The following is a 16189-nucleotide window of genomic DNA, read 5'->3' as shown; positions in this document are numbered from 1 at the left end:
AAATACTTGTGATGATTCCTAGCTCTCTCAGCATCTCTGGAATCTGCAGAGAAAGAGAAAGTAGTTGATCCCAACGGTAAATATATCATTGTCAATAGAAAACAGGTTATAGTGATATATTTACTCACATGACTCAAAGCTGATCCCAATGTGTTGTCTTTTCATCCAGATGGGCTAGGTGAACTGCAGAAAATAGGTACAGTGGTCCAATTGAGAACCAGCTGACTGTGAAACTATATGTTTAATGTGTTTTATGTATTGTATTTGCAAGTATGTTTATTAACCCACCTTCCCTGGTGTTCTCAGAGAGAGAATCTTTGTTATACAATAGCGAGTGTTAATTGGACTACTTTTTTTTCTTTATATTAAAAGAAAACAAAACATTAGTCCTCTGAGATTTAGGACAAGTATGACAATCAAATGTCTGTACTACATAAAGTACAAGGTGCATCAAGTGCAAGTAATCTATGAACCCATTACAAGTTGAATATCAAAAATACTTATACGCAATGTGAATGTTAGAAATGTTTCTAAAATCCTTACTTTTGAAAAAGTTAGATTTATTTTGTGAACTCACATTTTAAATATTACCTTTGTAATATAGATCTGGGTTAGGGTTATGTTATTTATGTTTGAACCATAACACTACATTTCATTATTGGTTACACAAACTGCCCATAGGCTTTTTACGCTTTTTTTATTTATCATTTTATAACTCTGTCTCCTCAGATCAGATGGAGTTTGAGGCCGCTCAAAAGGACGAGGCTGCTCAGATGAATGGTACGCTTGACCAAAGTCCAGGGCAATGAACAGAGCCAAAAATGAGCTGACTTCAAAAGCAAATATACCTCTCATCCATTTTGTTGTTTGTAAAACAGTTATTTTCTTTACCATTTCCTGTCCAGTTACCGAGGAACAGAATGAGGAAGCCCGCTACCTTGGTAAGAGGAACTGCTACTCATTAAATAAAAGCAGAAGCTGATTTGTGTAATGAAGAATTTCAATATTTTCTACACAGAGGCTGTTACAGATGAATCTGGTAAGTTAAACTTGGATGTTGAATGTATGATCAAATCTGAACACATATGGATCCTGTTTTAACACTATTTGAAATGTTTCCAACAGTGGAGGAGCCTGTTGGAACTGTAGACGCCAAAACAGGTGTGTAAAAAAACCTCCTAATGATATTTAAAAGATATTATGTGACCTTTATGTACCTTACATGCAACATTACCTAACTGTGAAATACTCCCCCAGCAGAGGGAGGTGGGAACTCTGACGTAGCAGCTCATGAAGGTGAGGGTTTGTTTTAGCCTGTAGATGGTGATAAAGGACAGTTTGGAGAAGCTCTGCAGGCGCTAAAGTTCACTTACATGTAAAATATCACAACCTTGTGTCTGATTCCTCTCCACACAGAGTCCCAGTCTGAGTCCTCTGAGGAAGCAAATGGTGAGATTGAGACATTAGGTTTTTTTACTTAGTTTATTTCAGTCACACATTCAAACTCTAATTCTAGCTTTTGTCAATGACAGATTGTGTCTTTGTTATTTTTGACAGGGAGACAGAGGAGGGGTACGTAATGTTAATCTAAAATACTACAACCAACAGTTATCAGTCAAACAAGCACTACAATACACACTGTGTGTAATCGGCTACTGTGTTGTTTCATAGTAACTCATGTTTCATTCAAATCAGATATTGAAATGTTATAGTTGTTACATCTATTTGTAATTAGTAAGTAAAGATATAACATTAATGTAGTGAAGTAAAAGTACATGCTTTAAGTACCTCAAAATTGTACTTAAGCACAGTACTTGAGTAAATCTACTTAGTTACTTCCCACCTCTGTTTACAATATACAAACAAATCAATTGAATCTTATGTCAAAAAGAATTAAGACAAACTCAAAATGTATCAAGTGCCTGCACACCTTCTTTTATATTTAATAAAACCTAACATTATACATAAATATTCCAACTTTCTACCCCATGTTAACAAAACCTACCCCAATCAAAGTAAATGAAACATTCAATACAAAACATGAACAACTCAGAATAAAAACACCGTCATATCCTATAATTTGTTTTACAATGCCAGATTATTTGTCTTATGTCCATGTTTTAAAATTGTTATTTTTTATGTGCCCCCTTCCGAGATAAAACAACAAGAGAAAGTTTGGCCAAATGGATCTTAAAAAGCATTTTACTATCCCTATATTTTGAACTCAAAGTACATTTTGATGTCTTTACAGAGCATCATGAGGTAGTGCCAGAGACTAAGAGCATTTTGGGTAAGAAGTAAAATGGCCTCACTGACTGAATGATAAATTCCCCACTCTATTACCCCTTGCTGTAACCCTCCATTTTCTAATTTCTCCTCTGCAGATGAAGCCATTCAGGATTCCACCAAGAAAGAACAAGGTTGAAACTTGTAAATGCTACACTAACATCAGAATGCTGAAATGTATCCTTATCTGTTAACTGGTATTATCTGGAGAATGCACCCTTTAACCTTCCACGAGGCTGACTCGTACCTGCTGAGGCAAGATGTGGTCAACTGTTTAAGCAACACAATGAAAGTTAAATGGTAGGTTATATAATAAGAAGAATGTGTAAAAACGAGACCAGTCACAGCCAGTCTCAGCTTGTTTACAGACCTGTATAGGCTCAGGACTTGTAAACACATACATGGCTCAAAAGCAATTACAAATGTTTAACTGGAGAGCTTGTTAAAACTACTTATGTGTTCTAGTTTAATGTAAAAAAACAACGCATTTTCTAGATATTCCAGTCACCGCAGAGGCCTACAAAGGTAAGATGCTGGGGTTGTTTATTTGAATACAGTTCTCCTTGTATGTGATTACATCTAGGACAAGAATCCAGGGCATTCTGAGATGTCCCCTGGTGGTTATTGTGCTTGATTTTCACTTTATTTTTGGGCCAAGGATGCATTGTCCATGTCCTAAAAAGATTGTTTAAAAGTGATGCAGTGTTAAAGGTCGCCTTTCTGATGATTCGGAAAGACACACCTTCATAACCTGGTTTAAAGAGAGAATAGCTTTATGTACCGGCATAACCTTTTCCTGGATAGAATAAGCCTTGCTTTGTTCTGTACAGCAGTATAATGACTCACTGATGCAGTCATCATTCATGTGTACCATGAGAAACACCTAGAGGCCATTTGTGTGACTTCTCTGGGAGCCCTGGAAAACTACTGAGTTGTGGTGTTTGCAATGTAAAGCTAGCGTAAAGGAATCCTCTGTCCCTGCCTCACAGATGTCCTGGAGTGAGAGAGCAGCACGAGGATCCAGACGCTCGCTCATCACCCGGTGCCAGCGCCGCACCGAGCCTACTGCCAATAAAAAAGGGAATTATTCCACCTCTGTATAACTTCTGTCCTCTTTTATTTCACTGTGACAAAATACTTCTGTTCAGTATTTCAGAACTGCCTTTTGGGACCTTTACCTTTTTGTGAGAATAACAATATTTAGTTCAAAAGTAGTACAAAAAAGCAAGTTCAACAGTATCGTTTTCCCATTTTTATTTGTTTTTTTGTCGTCCACAAGTTTGGACTAGTGTATGTTCATGTGCATTAAAAAAACAAAACTTTTTCTTTGGTACCTAAAGGGAAAATCAAAACAATTAAGGCAACTACAGCATCTATAGGTCTGATATGCATTTAGTATCGCAGCCAAATGACCACACACTGATGGCATGCAGCGTATGTCAGCCCTCGTTGTAGAAGAGACCAGATCAGCTCAACACCAAACCACTCAGTTAACATCCAGCTTTAGAGTTCCTGTGTGTCCTCGTTAACCTTATTCACATTCAGAAGGCCAGGAATTAAGATGAACGCTAGAATAACCAAAATAACTCGGCAGGTGCAAACTCCACAGAAGAGCCAACATACTGGGAAGTAGGAGTTACAATGTGAACTGAAAATAACTACGCTGTAGGACACCTAAAGATGATGCATTCAAGTTTCAACAGGAGACTTAAGGTCTTGTTTGAGAGTAGACGTTCAATGACATTCTGCTGTTTTACTTCTCAAATTCAAGTAAATAATATTCAGGCCGTTGTTCCTGCGCATAAGCTCTGATAAAGAACTGGATTGATAACCCATTGAGACTAATGATAAGGGCTTTGCCATTCCATGCCAGAGGCGGGCTGATATAGTGCAGGTGGTCATCCAGTGAGAGTTCATTATTCAGATAAGTGTGCCATAAAACACTGCAAACTCTGAAAGTCGTCACATTTCTACATATGGCGGAAAACACTGTCACTAACCTCTCAGAGTAAACTTTACAGTTTAAAGTCAATATTGTCGTATAACACTAGAGGGGGAGAAGCTAAGGTCCCACAGTTTAGGAGATACAAGAAAGCCAGATGCAAAACATTAATAGTAATAATTACTTGAAATAGGGGAAACGCACACATACACAAAATAACTTGTTTTTCACCTAAAAATACTTTTGCATCTACGTTACTTTCAGCATGTGTTATGACTGGAGAGCTACATCAGCAAAAGGCTTATACTGCATTTCAATTACTCATTACTTTCTAAAAACGTGTAAAACAAAATAAAAAATTGTTGTATATACATAATTGCAAAGTAAAAAAAATAAATGGAAGAATGAGTATTAGAAACAAAAAGTTGAAGCTTTCAGATTAACTCGTTACAGATCGATGAGATGAAAAAGCAAGTCAGAACAAAGAAATGTAATCTTCCCGCTGGAAGTAATGTGGCCCAAATGGAACAAACAGCAAATTCTAGTTTGAAAATGATGCAGCCAAGAACCACAGGCCCAAATCTCAAGTCATTTCAAACATTTGTTTTCCTTCTTTCTTCCAAAGTTGTTGGCTTGAGGTAAGCGATATATTTTGGCCTTCCATCTCGCCTCCTCCTCTCGGTGCGCCGGAGCGGTTTCTTCCTCCTCCCCTGCTCGGGGTGCAGCCGAGGGCTCAGAGGATGCCGTAGATGAAGATGGCCATGATGGCGGCGCTGATCAGACCAGAGATGGGCACCGTCACAAACCACGCCATGAAGATGTTTCTGAACAGACGCCAGTCAACGGCCTTTTTCGAGCGCAGCCATCCTACCGCAACCACAGAGCCCACCTAGAAACACAGCAGAGCTCAGACAAATCCCATCATCTTCATTTAACTCATTATAAAATCATAAATAAAACTGGTTATACTTAATTATCTGTATGCAACTATATTGAAACATTTAAATGATCCTGGCCAGATGATTGCAATTCACAATATTGTCCCAACATTCTTTAAAATGCGCTTAAAACTTTTTTTTTTTTTTAAATGGCAAAAAAAAAAAGGCAAAATATTACAGGAACAAACTAACATTTTGATGCCCCACATATAACACAAGTCCTTTTTGTGAACATTCCTTTTAAAAACAAGGTCATAACAAATCACAAAAATAAAAAAGTACTGCTTCATAAACAAAAGATTGAAATGAATATTTTAAAGCAGTTGGTCACCTCTCAGCCAGGACAGAGATCAAGAAAGCCTTTCTTCTTTTTTTTAACTGAGGATAAAAATAAAATCCTATTTTGTCCCATCACTAGTCTGCAAACCTAAATTGTGAACTACAAAGTTATGAGACAGTTGCTCCACAGACTGGGTTCCTGCTAAGTGTGGCCTCCCTCTCTCTCTCTGAAATAGGCTCCTCCCCCTGTCTCTTGTTCCCAGACCACAGCGTGTGAGCTGCTTACCTTGCAGTGGGTGGTGGAAACAGGCAGGCCAATGTTGGAAGCTACCACCACGGTCAAGGCTGAGGCCAGTTCGATGCTGAAACCACTGCAGGGGAATACAAAAAACAACACTTAAATCTCTCCGGCGGGTTGTGTGTGAGCTAAATTATAGTAATGTCTGAGGAGGATGTGGTTTAATGACTCAAGGAAAAACAGCTCTGTGAATACCTTGAGGGGGTGATGGGTGTAAGGTCCTTGCCCATAGTCTGGATCACTCTGCGGCCCCACACCCAGAGTCCGGCACAGATGCCCACGCCTCCGTACAACAGCAGCCAAATTGGTGTAGGTTCATTTGAATACACATTGCTGCTTTTGTAAACACTCCACAGAGCAACCAGCGGTCCAATGGCATTACTGCAGAGGAAACAATATAATTATTTCAACAGGGATCATTATCTTTGACTTTTGAGATGAACCGTGACCAGTAAAAATGTCCACTTCAACACACCAGAAATACAAAGGTATCCTTTTTTTAGCTACATGACTGTTAACAAGTGACCTTCATGAAGGAATGTGCATACCTAACGTCGTTTCCCCCGTGGGCAAAGGATCCGAAGCAGGCGGTGAGAATCTGGAGGAACTGAAAGAGAGTTGAGACTTCTGGCTTATCCGCCTCAAGGCCATCGTCTTCCAGAGAGCTTTGGCTGCTGCCTGCGTCCTCCTTCGCCATTTCCAGTGTCACGTCCCCCTCTCCCAGGGCTTCGGGAGTGGTGTGCTCTGCCACAGCATTGCAGTAGCTGGTGTAACTGTCCATTCGCACGCGCTTCTTCTCCTGCCCTCCTGATGCCGTGACCTTGTCGCCATCCTCGTAGGCACGATATTCTCCCTCTCTGTGCTTGAAGTCTCCGTGCATGCCGATGATGGCCATGGTGTAGGAGGTGTAGCTGTTGTTACGGCGGATGGGTCGGTCCCCCCCCTCGCCCATGCAGTCCCCGACCTTGGCCAGGTGGAGTTTGTGCAGCAGGTCCTTGTAGAGGCCTGAGTCTTTGTGCACCGTGTGGTACTGGCTGTACCCGTTACTGGGGATCTGTGCCGGCCTGTTGTTGAACTGGTTAGCTGAATTTGCGGCGCCATTGCTGTGCTGGTTGTTGGCCTGACCGTTACACTGAACCGGTTTGTCTGCAGAAAGGGGGAGAAAACATTTGTAAGCCTTTAATATCATTTGTCTAGGACTGTGGAGAAAAACACATTATTTTATCATATGATATAGAATTGACCGTTCTCTTAAAGCTAAACTTAATGTTGTCCATTAAGTTTACATTCACCTCAACATGAGGCCAGAATGCCCAGCAGGGTTTTCCCTTTATGAGTCTTTGGAAGTTCCCACAAGATCATGCCATTCATTGTTTGGGTAATGTGGTTCAATATTTGAACGTTTTTAATAAAACAAATATTCCAAGGTTGTCCTTGCATTACAATTCCATCATTTTATCGGTAGTATAAAATTATAATAGAATTATCATTTATCCTGATTATTACTGCTATAATATATCAAAACAAAAGTAGTTCTTGTGACAGGCCTATGTGTAAGTCATTTCATAAGTTTATTAATGTAACAGAAAACATACATTACCACCACAAACCATGAGGTTACTTATTTAATTAAATCCTAAGTGTTTAAGTATGGTGCTTCTTGGCACACTTACCATCATTTTCATTGCTGCAGTCATTGTCATCAGAGTCTCCAATGTCAAACGCCACCCTGCGTTCCTTATTATTGTCAACATCGTCTGAATCTCCAAAGTCAAACGCCACCCTGCGGTCCTCAGAGGCGGCCTGGGGCTGAGCAGATGCGCTTTGATCGACAGGTGGAGTGGTAGTCGTGTCCGTGGCAGTCTGTTTCAGGATCGGACATGTGGCCTCCTTCGGCTCCCTCTTCTCCATCAGGGGGCTCTCAGAGGGACTGGAAGACTTGAGATCTCCTAGTAGGGGAGGGGTAATAGTGAGACGTTGCTTGAAACATATTCAGTGTACACTAGATATACTAGCACAGTCCATGTTGCATAACTAACGAGTAAAGAAAGAAATATTTTAAATGCAACCTAACCTCACAGGATCAGATAAATGGATCATGACATTACTAGGAACATATTTACACTACCGCTCACAGTTCAGCTTATGAAAGACAAGAGTCAACACAGCCAGTGGCTCACATAACAATGATGTGTTGTTTTAAAGTGAATCAGATACTAGGGATAATATTTGTATTTGATATTTCTCAGAGTTTTCTGACTAGGTGGCAACATTGCATCATCCAAACTGGTCAAAGCTGACGTGAAGCACTCAGTTACCTCCTGACTTCCACCCACGTGCACTGCAAAGGCCATGTCAACCCCAGGCCTATTTTAGTCAAGGAGCTAAAGGCCAATTAGTGGATCACTATGACCAGATTAGGCAGCCGGGCTGCAGGGTGGATGTTGATTTAGACTAACTTGTTTTAGAATTTGACGTTTATCTGATACTAAAAAGAGACATTAGAAAGGCAAGTATTGCATACAAATATTTAGAGATCAGTCTCTGACAATTTAATAATTTAGTAGAGAACCTTAACCATAGTTTTTTTTTAAATCAAGTTTTGAATGTTAAAAGTGTTTTGAAAACATTGCTAAAACCCTAGTTTTTGTCAGAAACAGCTATTCTGTTATTTGCCCTTGTATTGTTAATGCAGTTACAAATTGACAGACTTGTTATGAAGGGACCACTGAATACAAAGCACTGTATTGTTAACACACAAGACTGCATACATTCATAAAGGTTGAAATGAATGGCATTACCCTTCAACACTGAAACCACACAATGGGTGTGTGCGTGCAGATGGCTTCTGGGGGTTTTGCCTTTAATCCCGGTTTATGGAACAAAAGCTAATGACAATATTTTCCTCTGATTTCTATTAGATCGACGTTCCCGAGCACCATTTACCAGATGAATACGAGAACGCAGTGTGAATAGTTTGAGGTTGCAAGTGCCATCTTATATCCCTTGCTTGTCCAATGACGGTTAGGAAAACCATATTTTTTGTGGTCGGCGGAAAATGATGACAAGGATTTGAAAAACTGAATCATCAGGTACCAAAACATCAAAAACATAAATGTGACTTACGTTCAATCTTCTTCTTGAGGCGTGGGCAGACAATAAACCAGACCACAAGGGCCGTCAGCAAAGCGAAGCCCAAGGAGATGAGCAGGATGCCCCACCAAGGGATCTTGTCAAATCCCAACACTGAAGGATCGCCAGGTGCCAGGGACAGAATCAGACAGACACAAGAAGGAGAACAGAGAAAGGCAGTTTTAAAAAACAGGGCAGCGGGTGCTGCCTTTCTAGGACAACACACAAATAGGCTAAACAGGAAACTGAGCCATTTTATAAAAATATGTTGGTGGTATTTTTAGTAAGTAGCATAAAGACATGTTAGCATGAAAATATTCTTATTTAAAAACATGGCTGCCCCAATCAATTAGAATTACAGTGATATAGCAGAACTTCAATGAAATCTGACCAAGTGTCAACCTTTAGCTCTAGTTTTTACAAGCACGCCTGCATTGCGTCATTGTGCCACGTCCTAGTTAAATATGGAAAGCATGTGTACCCCCTGCTTTGAATAGTTATGCAACACTAAAAAGGTGAAAGACACAAATGTCCCCATGACCCCAAAATGCCCCACCAACACTGCACATGGAAAAGAAGTTCCTTAAAAGGCAACATTATTAAAAAAGGAGTAAAAGAAGGGGGAGTCCTTTACTGGACCTCTGAGTTTGCTGTAGCAATAAGGACACGCTCCTGCCAAGACTGCAGCAAAGCTGGTGCAGAAGAGCTGGATATAATGCAGCACATGCTGGGAAAAAGCAACAGTTTAAATGTCCCCAGGGAAGCATTCATCTTTGTCATACAGAGAAGATGCAAGTAGGCAGTGCAGCTCTGAGAGAACAAAAACAAAGATCTGCTGAAAATTTCAACAATACCAGCACCACCAGTGAGGTGACCTTGGCCATGCATATAACAACAAAAACACATTCTCTCTGAGTTTACGATAAACGGGAGTAAACAAGCACCAAGGCTAAGTGATAAGTGTCTCTGTGTTCCTTTGGGTCCACTCTCTGCACTGAGTCACGCTGCAGCACGAGACTGCAGAGCCCCTTACTGATGTTTATTTAGTTACGCAATGGAAGCCCACTGCCGTCAGGATTGGAGAGGAAAAAACCGGAAGGAGGCTCTGTAACAGCAGCTCTCGTCTTTCACTGAGCTCACATGTAGTGGGACACCCAATAACAGGTGGGATTTGTCACCACTTAGGAAAACTCAAAAGAAGTAAAAAAAAAACAACCTTCCACATGACATACGATACACAATTCAGATGAACACTCTTTGTCACAGTGACTTGTTTGTTCTAACAATACATATAAAAGAGCGGATTTAAAAGGCTAGCCTAGGTCTAGCCTTGTGATAAACCCTCCCACACAAAGGGGTGAGTCTACACCACAGCCATGCAGTGGGATGAATGAGATGGGACAGGACATTGACTTTAACCACGGCTGCGTCCAAACCCCTCCCATAAACCTCTGTATCCCGTGGCCTACATTACACAATAACATGTTTTGTTGCTTTTTCCACTACCATATGTGAATCAAGCAGCAAACCAAAATTACAAAGAGTTAAAGTGGCAGTTTCTGACTCACTTGGCAGGTAAACTTTAGTTACATTCGCTCACTTCTGTCTAGAGCCCCAAATAGAACTTAGCAACAGTATTAGGATACGGTTACAGCTGTATTAAGTCTTTGCTCTGGAGGGATCTATAAGCCCAGCTACACAATATCAATGACAGTTTGAGGACAATGGATCAGGTCAAAAATAAGTCTGGAATTCAAAAAGCTGTGTATCATCTCATGTTGCTGATTGTTTGGCGTCCCCAGAGAGACCAACACTACCGGGTGTTTGTTTTTCAGAGGGTAACCCAGGCAGAAAATGTGTTCCTAGCTGAACACATTGAGGCTTGTTTAGGGGGGGTCAAAATGTACTGTCTCCATGACACCGAGCACTTTGAAACATACAATGGTACGCAAAATAAATGGTGTTTAGAACGGCATGAAACAGGCCAGCAACATGGACAGAATTCAGGGACAACTTAGCTGATGGGGAACTGCATCTGAGATTATTTGTCAAAAGCTCTGACAAATACCTACAGTAGCCTTTAAGATTTCCTTCCTTGTTGTTACTTGTTCTTATATTTTGGAATGTCTTTTTCGAGTATCTCGCCCAGATAGTCAGTAGATGGAAGTGATTCTATAGCAACTTAGAAAGCCACCTTTTCTCTTTATCCAGGTGACAAGCATGTGGAAAATGTGTGTGGAGTAGGACCATTATCCTTAATCCGTTTATGTGGTAGATTTTCATTGTGAAATGAGTGACAGCACTTGATTGTGATTGAAGGTGTTAAAAGCCCAAGTCACACTAAGCTTCGTCTGTAACAGAGCAACAGCTGACCCTCAAATTCTTTGCTGGCCAAAATTGCATGCACATGCTGACTTGAGGTCTCTGGCACTGGTGTATATATTGAGTATAGAATGTGCTGTGGGATGCCTGGTGTCCAATCGCACCACTGTGATAAGATCTAGATCAGGGAAGCAAACATACTGTACTCAGCTGGGAGAAGAGATCACTGCTGCATTAGATTTCATATACCAGCAATATTGAGCCAGTGAAGTATACTATCCAGAACTGGGCTCAAGCAACTCAAGTCTGGTTTGGATGATAAACACAGATAAAAAATATATATAATTAAATGGATGGATACGTAATTAGCTGTAATTCATGCCTAGTCTTATTATTCATCATGCAGGAATCGATGGTTAATGTTAAACCGGCTCCACTGTAGTCTTGAGGCTTTAACAATGAGAATTGCTAAGGTGTCTGAAATGCAGTCTGGCACCTTTTTCTTTTTCATGTGAGGTACCCAGGTACAGGTCCTCATGTACAGTGCTTTGAGGTGTGAGGGACTTCACACAGCTGTACAGAATGTGCCTGGCTAAGCAGGGTTATGGGCTAAGCTGGAACTGCATCTCCTCTCTGTGAGCATGCCGCTGATGTGCATGCACACATCAGCGCACAATTTCTGGTCAAACTCTGGCCTGTAGCCGCCATTTAATGGCCCAGGCCAGCTAACATCTTGAACTGTTAGGCCCTGTAGAGAGAAGAAAACACAAGGAGCGAAAGTTGCTCGTTTAATGACGAGATTCTGGAAAACGAAATGCCAACATTTAATGAATTACTATACAAGTTGTGAGCAGTAATAAAACAACAATAGCCATTTAAAACACCCTCTTTACTTCTCTGTTCCTCCTTCATGAAGGGCAGACAGTGACGTCAACAGTAAAGTGAAATCTTATTTCCATCTCCCTGTTGTGCTCCGCTCTAAAACTTCATTCCAGCTATGACCCACATAGAACCACAAGCAGGAAAAGCCCCAAAAAACATGTTAAAATAAACACAGCTTCTGTGAAAATGGTAAACAGTCTGGTTCAGTCTGAAATAGCTGTGGGCATCCGGCTGTCTGAGGGAGCAGTTTATTTTAAGCTGTGGCTGTGGGCAGGCATGCAGAGCAAAATGACTGAAACAATGATACTCACTCGGAGCTCCAGTGTACATGATGGAGAAAACGTTGATTCCCATAGTCACGGCGTAAAACACAGGCAGGGCTCTCAATCCGTTAGGCACAGGGTCTTTCTAAAGGGACAAAACAAAGCACCATGTCAGAAAAACTCATTCCACTCGCATTAACAGAATTGCCAGACGTTTCTGTCAGGTTACAGTAATATGAATCTCGCTGTCATGATGTAGATAAGGAACTTCTTCAGAGAACAGTAGCTTGATTCTCACCATGCAACAAACATTTCCTCTTTTTCTTTTTGGCAGGGGGGAGTTGAAACTGACCCAAAAGCATCTCTCAGGAAGAATATCCTCTAACTCACAGAAACAAATACTATCTACAACTTAAAAAAAAAAAAGCCAGCTTACCTTGTGTAAGATGAACATTCGCACAAAGTAGAAAAGAACGGCTGACATTATTCCAGACAAGAGAGGACTCAGGAACCAGGAAGCAACTGCAATGCAAGAATGATAACAATTGCAATTAGGGGAAATGCAACAGTTTGACAATTCTGTCAAATAAATAAAAACATGTGCATATACTTAAAAAAGAACACTTTTTTCTTTAGGGGAATGCAATTCTCGTCGGGAAACGGATTCAGTTTTGTCGGGAAGACTGTTTTTCATCAGGTTTGGGCTTTCAATAGAGGAACATCGCGATGCAATCTATCATCTCATGCAACAAATGTGAGAAACAACTTGTGAAATTAGAGCTGCTACTGTATATTCCTGTAAAGCTTGTTGACTCATATTCTCAATTGGCTCATTCTTTAACAGGCATTGAGCATCAAACATTTAAAACCTAGACAGCAAAATGGTAACATTACATATTGTACAAGTGGTCATTTCAAATGTGCAATCCTTCCCAAATGTCTAATTCTTTGATTACCCAAGTATTGAAGGCCATCAGATAAAACATTGGCTGACATGTTATAATTGCAATTACTAGTCACACCGGGCCATAACATCAATATATTCTCTGACGTATATCAATTAATCACTGGGGGAAAGTAAGTGAGCGGATAAGAGTGTTTGACTTACCGATACGGAGAAGTTCAAGCCATCTGACTCCCTGCGAGCCTCTGGCAACAAGTGAGAAACCGATAGTAGCACCAACAATGCAGTGTGTTCCAGAGATGGGGAGTTTAAGGAAGGATGCAGCCAGCTGCCACACAGCAGAACCTAAAAGAGAAAACAATCATTGATCATATTAGGCGGACAAACTAACACATAATCAGTTTTTAGTCAACTTTAGAAATCAATTAAAAAGATAAACATAAATGCAATAGGTGGATATGGCAAAATACAATATGAATGTGTTTTGGTAAAACATTCAAAAATATTTGCAGTAAGCCGATTGATATAAATAATTTGTTGACAACTTTATTCAGACATTTTGCAAACAAAGAGCAATTAGTTTGATCCACATTTCCAGGTGTGGGTTTGACACACTCCAGTTGTGATAACCAAATGGCGCACAGCCTTATATTCCACACAGGTCTATTCATAGGGTTCAATGGCCGTAGGTTTAACTACACACAAGATATGCTGCAGGTACTCACCGAACATGGCGCTGATGGATCCAGCCATCAACTCCTGCTCAGTGCCGTTGTACATGCCAACATCGATGATACCCTTGCGGATGGTTTCACTCACTTTGGCCCCAAGGAGCACAGACCCCACAGTCTCAAACACAGTGGCCAGAATGCATGCCTGTCGCAAGGTGACCACTCCAGAGCCAACGGCTGTGCCAAATGAGTTGGCAACGTCATTGGCACCCACAGAAAACGCTAAGACGAAGGCGATGATGAAGCCCACAACCAGCAGCCATGTGTATTCTGTCAGATAAGTGGACTGGGTCGCTAGCCCCACTGTGCTCGCCAGTATTATTGCAGTGGCAGTAGTCGAAACCATGATTTTCGACTATAGAGAAATTGCTTCACAATCTTTAAATGGGAAATAATGCCTGTCGAAGCTATTTATATTGCTACTTAAAAACAGCAGCTAGTTTTAAATAAAAACAGAGGTAAATGGTTAATAAATATCTTATTTAGGCTTACTGGGATTTAGCAGTGCAAACTTGTAATGTATTTAACTGGTACTGACCAGAAAACGATTAAGGTAAACAGAGGTGTAGTGTGGGCGTATTGCTATCCTGTAATTAAACTAGATCTGTTCTTGTTCCTTTTGTGCTGAGATGTCACACAGATTAAAACTGCCATTGTGCAGCTTTAAGTGCAGATGAGCTTGGGTACATCCTGAAAAGACAAAAGACAAAAAAAGGCTGCTTTAAAATCTGTTATTTCTCATTCGACCTTCACGTGGAGGGTCATGAAGAAGCATACAAAACAAGACTGACACAACGGAGGAGAGAGTGGGGATCAGGGATGGTTTCAAACGGGTTAAACATCCCCTAGATAAGATAAAACATGTCAGAAACGTAGAAACAACAGTGGTAGACTCTAAGATCGGAAGGATGCCTTTCCTGGAAACCTAATGAGAAGCCATTTTTTGTAAATGTCGCAGGAAGAAACCGGAGCTTAGATTACCCCAACGTCCTCAATTTTAACCGATTTACCACCTGTATAACGATCTATTAAGTTTCATTTCTAGCACTGCTGACTGTGGATGATATTACGAAGTAATGAGTGCCTTATTTAATAGGGGACATGATATTAGTGTTTGCGTGCACGTGCCGTCATTCATTCATAGAACACAACCCTGAACACGAGCATCTGTTCATACCGCTTCACGTGACAAACAGCTCGAATATACGATATCTTAAATTAATGTAAAAAGGCAGTTATGTCTACTATAATGGATAAGGTATCACAGTTTCAATAATTTTTGACGTATTTTTTTTTTGTAAAAAGGGGATGCAACCGGATGTGACTCAACGACATTCGCTGATGTGTGTTGGTTGTAACCTTTTTTAAAGCTTTAACATAAAATAGTTTCTATTTCCTTCATCCCGTTACCTAGGTTCGAGACATCAATGTTGACACGGAAGCAAACACTATAATCTATCCTAAAACAAGCTGTTAAACCTACAATACCGGTAGCCGTGTCTCCCCCTTCGCTTATACTAAAAACTCCTTGGTTAGCATTGAGTACACAATGGTGTATCTGACCAGCTGGTGTTAGCATTAGCTTTGAGCCTACATTTAACGGTGATAGCCTTATTTCCGGAGTTCAATGAAAAAACACAGGCAACACTGTACATTATATCTTCTGATAGAAGGTGTGAGTTACAAAAACTTACCAAACGTAGCAGTTGTCAGGGTTGCGGAGAGCAGTGCTCGTTAGCCAGTAAGCTAATTAGCGCGCCCGCACAGATAGAGTCGTTACGGTAGCGCGCGCGGGATAACGGATAAATAAACGGATTTGAAGAAGACCCCTTTCGAAAAGACGACTTTCTCTAAAAAAGAAAAAGGTAATAAAGAGTCAACGTCAAAAAGCTAATTACGATACGATGTGAGATAACTCCAAATCCAGAACCGTCTATGATTGAATGAGGGCGCACAGCCGCGTGTAGAACTTGTTCGTGCCGGGGAGCGGAACCGACTTCTTTATTGGATACACCCTCGGGACGCCCCGCCCCGCGCCCAGCTGTCAGCCGGCCCCTTTATTTTTTTTAGGCTCATCACGAGTCCAGTGTATGTTCGTCAGAGGATCCCACATCAGAATATTTTCTTAAAGGTAAAATGGGACGAAAGATAAAACTTCAGAATGAGGATATTTATATAAGCTTTAACTGTGATGGATTTGATCAAATGTTGT

At 40.7% G+C, this 16189-nt stretch overlaps 1 protein-coding gene across 1 annotated transcript; it reads right to left on the bottom strand.

The window, feature by feature from the left end:
- Positions 1 to 3523: 3523 nt before the first annotated feature.
- On the bottom strand, positions 3524 to 15956 carry slc20a1b (solute carrier family 20 member 1b). The gene is made up of 11 exons (XM_010789220.1): positions 15672 to 15956; positions 13972 to 14667; positions 13451 to 13591; positions 12779 to 12864; positions 12391 to 12487; positions 8870 to 8989; positions 7417 to 7692; positions 6292 to 6889; positions 5939 to 6124; positions 5732 to 5816; positions 3524 to 5117 (listed from the first exon to the last, which is right to left on the bottom strand). The coding sequence occupies exons 2-11, from the start codon at positions 14321 to 14323 to the stop codon at positions 4962 to 4964; spliced, it is 2097 nt and encodes a 698-aa protein (XP_010787522.1). The 5' UTR covers positions 14324 to 14667; positions 15672 to 15956; the 3' UTR covers positions 3524 to 4961.
- Positions 15957 to 16189: the final 233 nt, after the last annotated feature.

This window comes from Notothenia coriiceps, unplaced genomic scaffold, assembly GCF_000735185.1.
Source record: "Notothenia coriiceps isolate Sejong01 unplaced genomic scaffold, NC01 NC01_scaffold00032679, whole genome shotgun sequence".
Classification (NCBI taxonomy): domain Eukaryota; kingdom Metazoa; phylum Chordata; class Actinopteri; order Perciformes; family Nototheniidae; genus Notothenia; species Notothenia coriiceps.
This window is presented reverse-complemented; position numbering and strand designations above follow the sequence as displayed.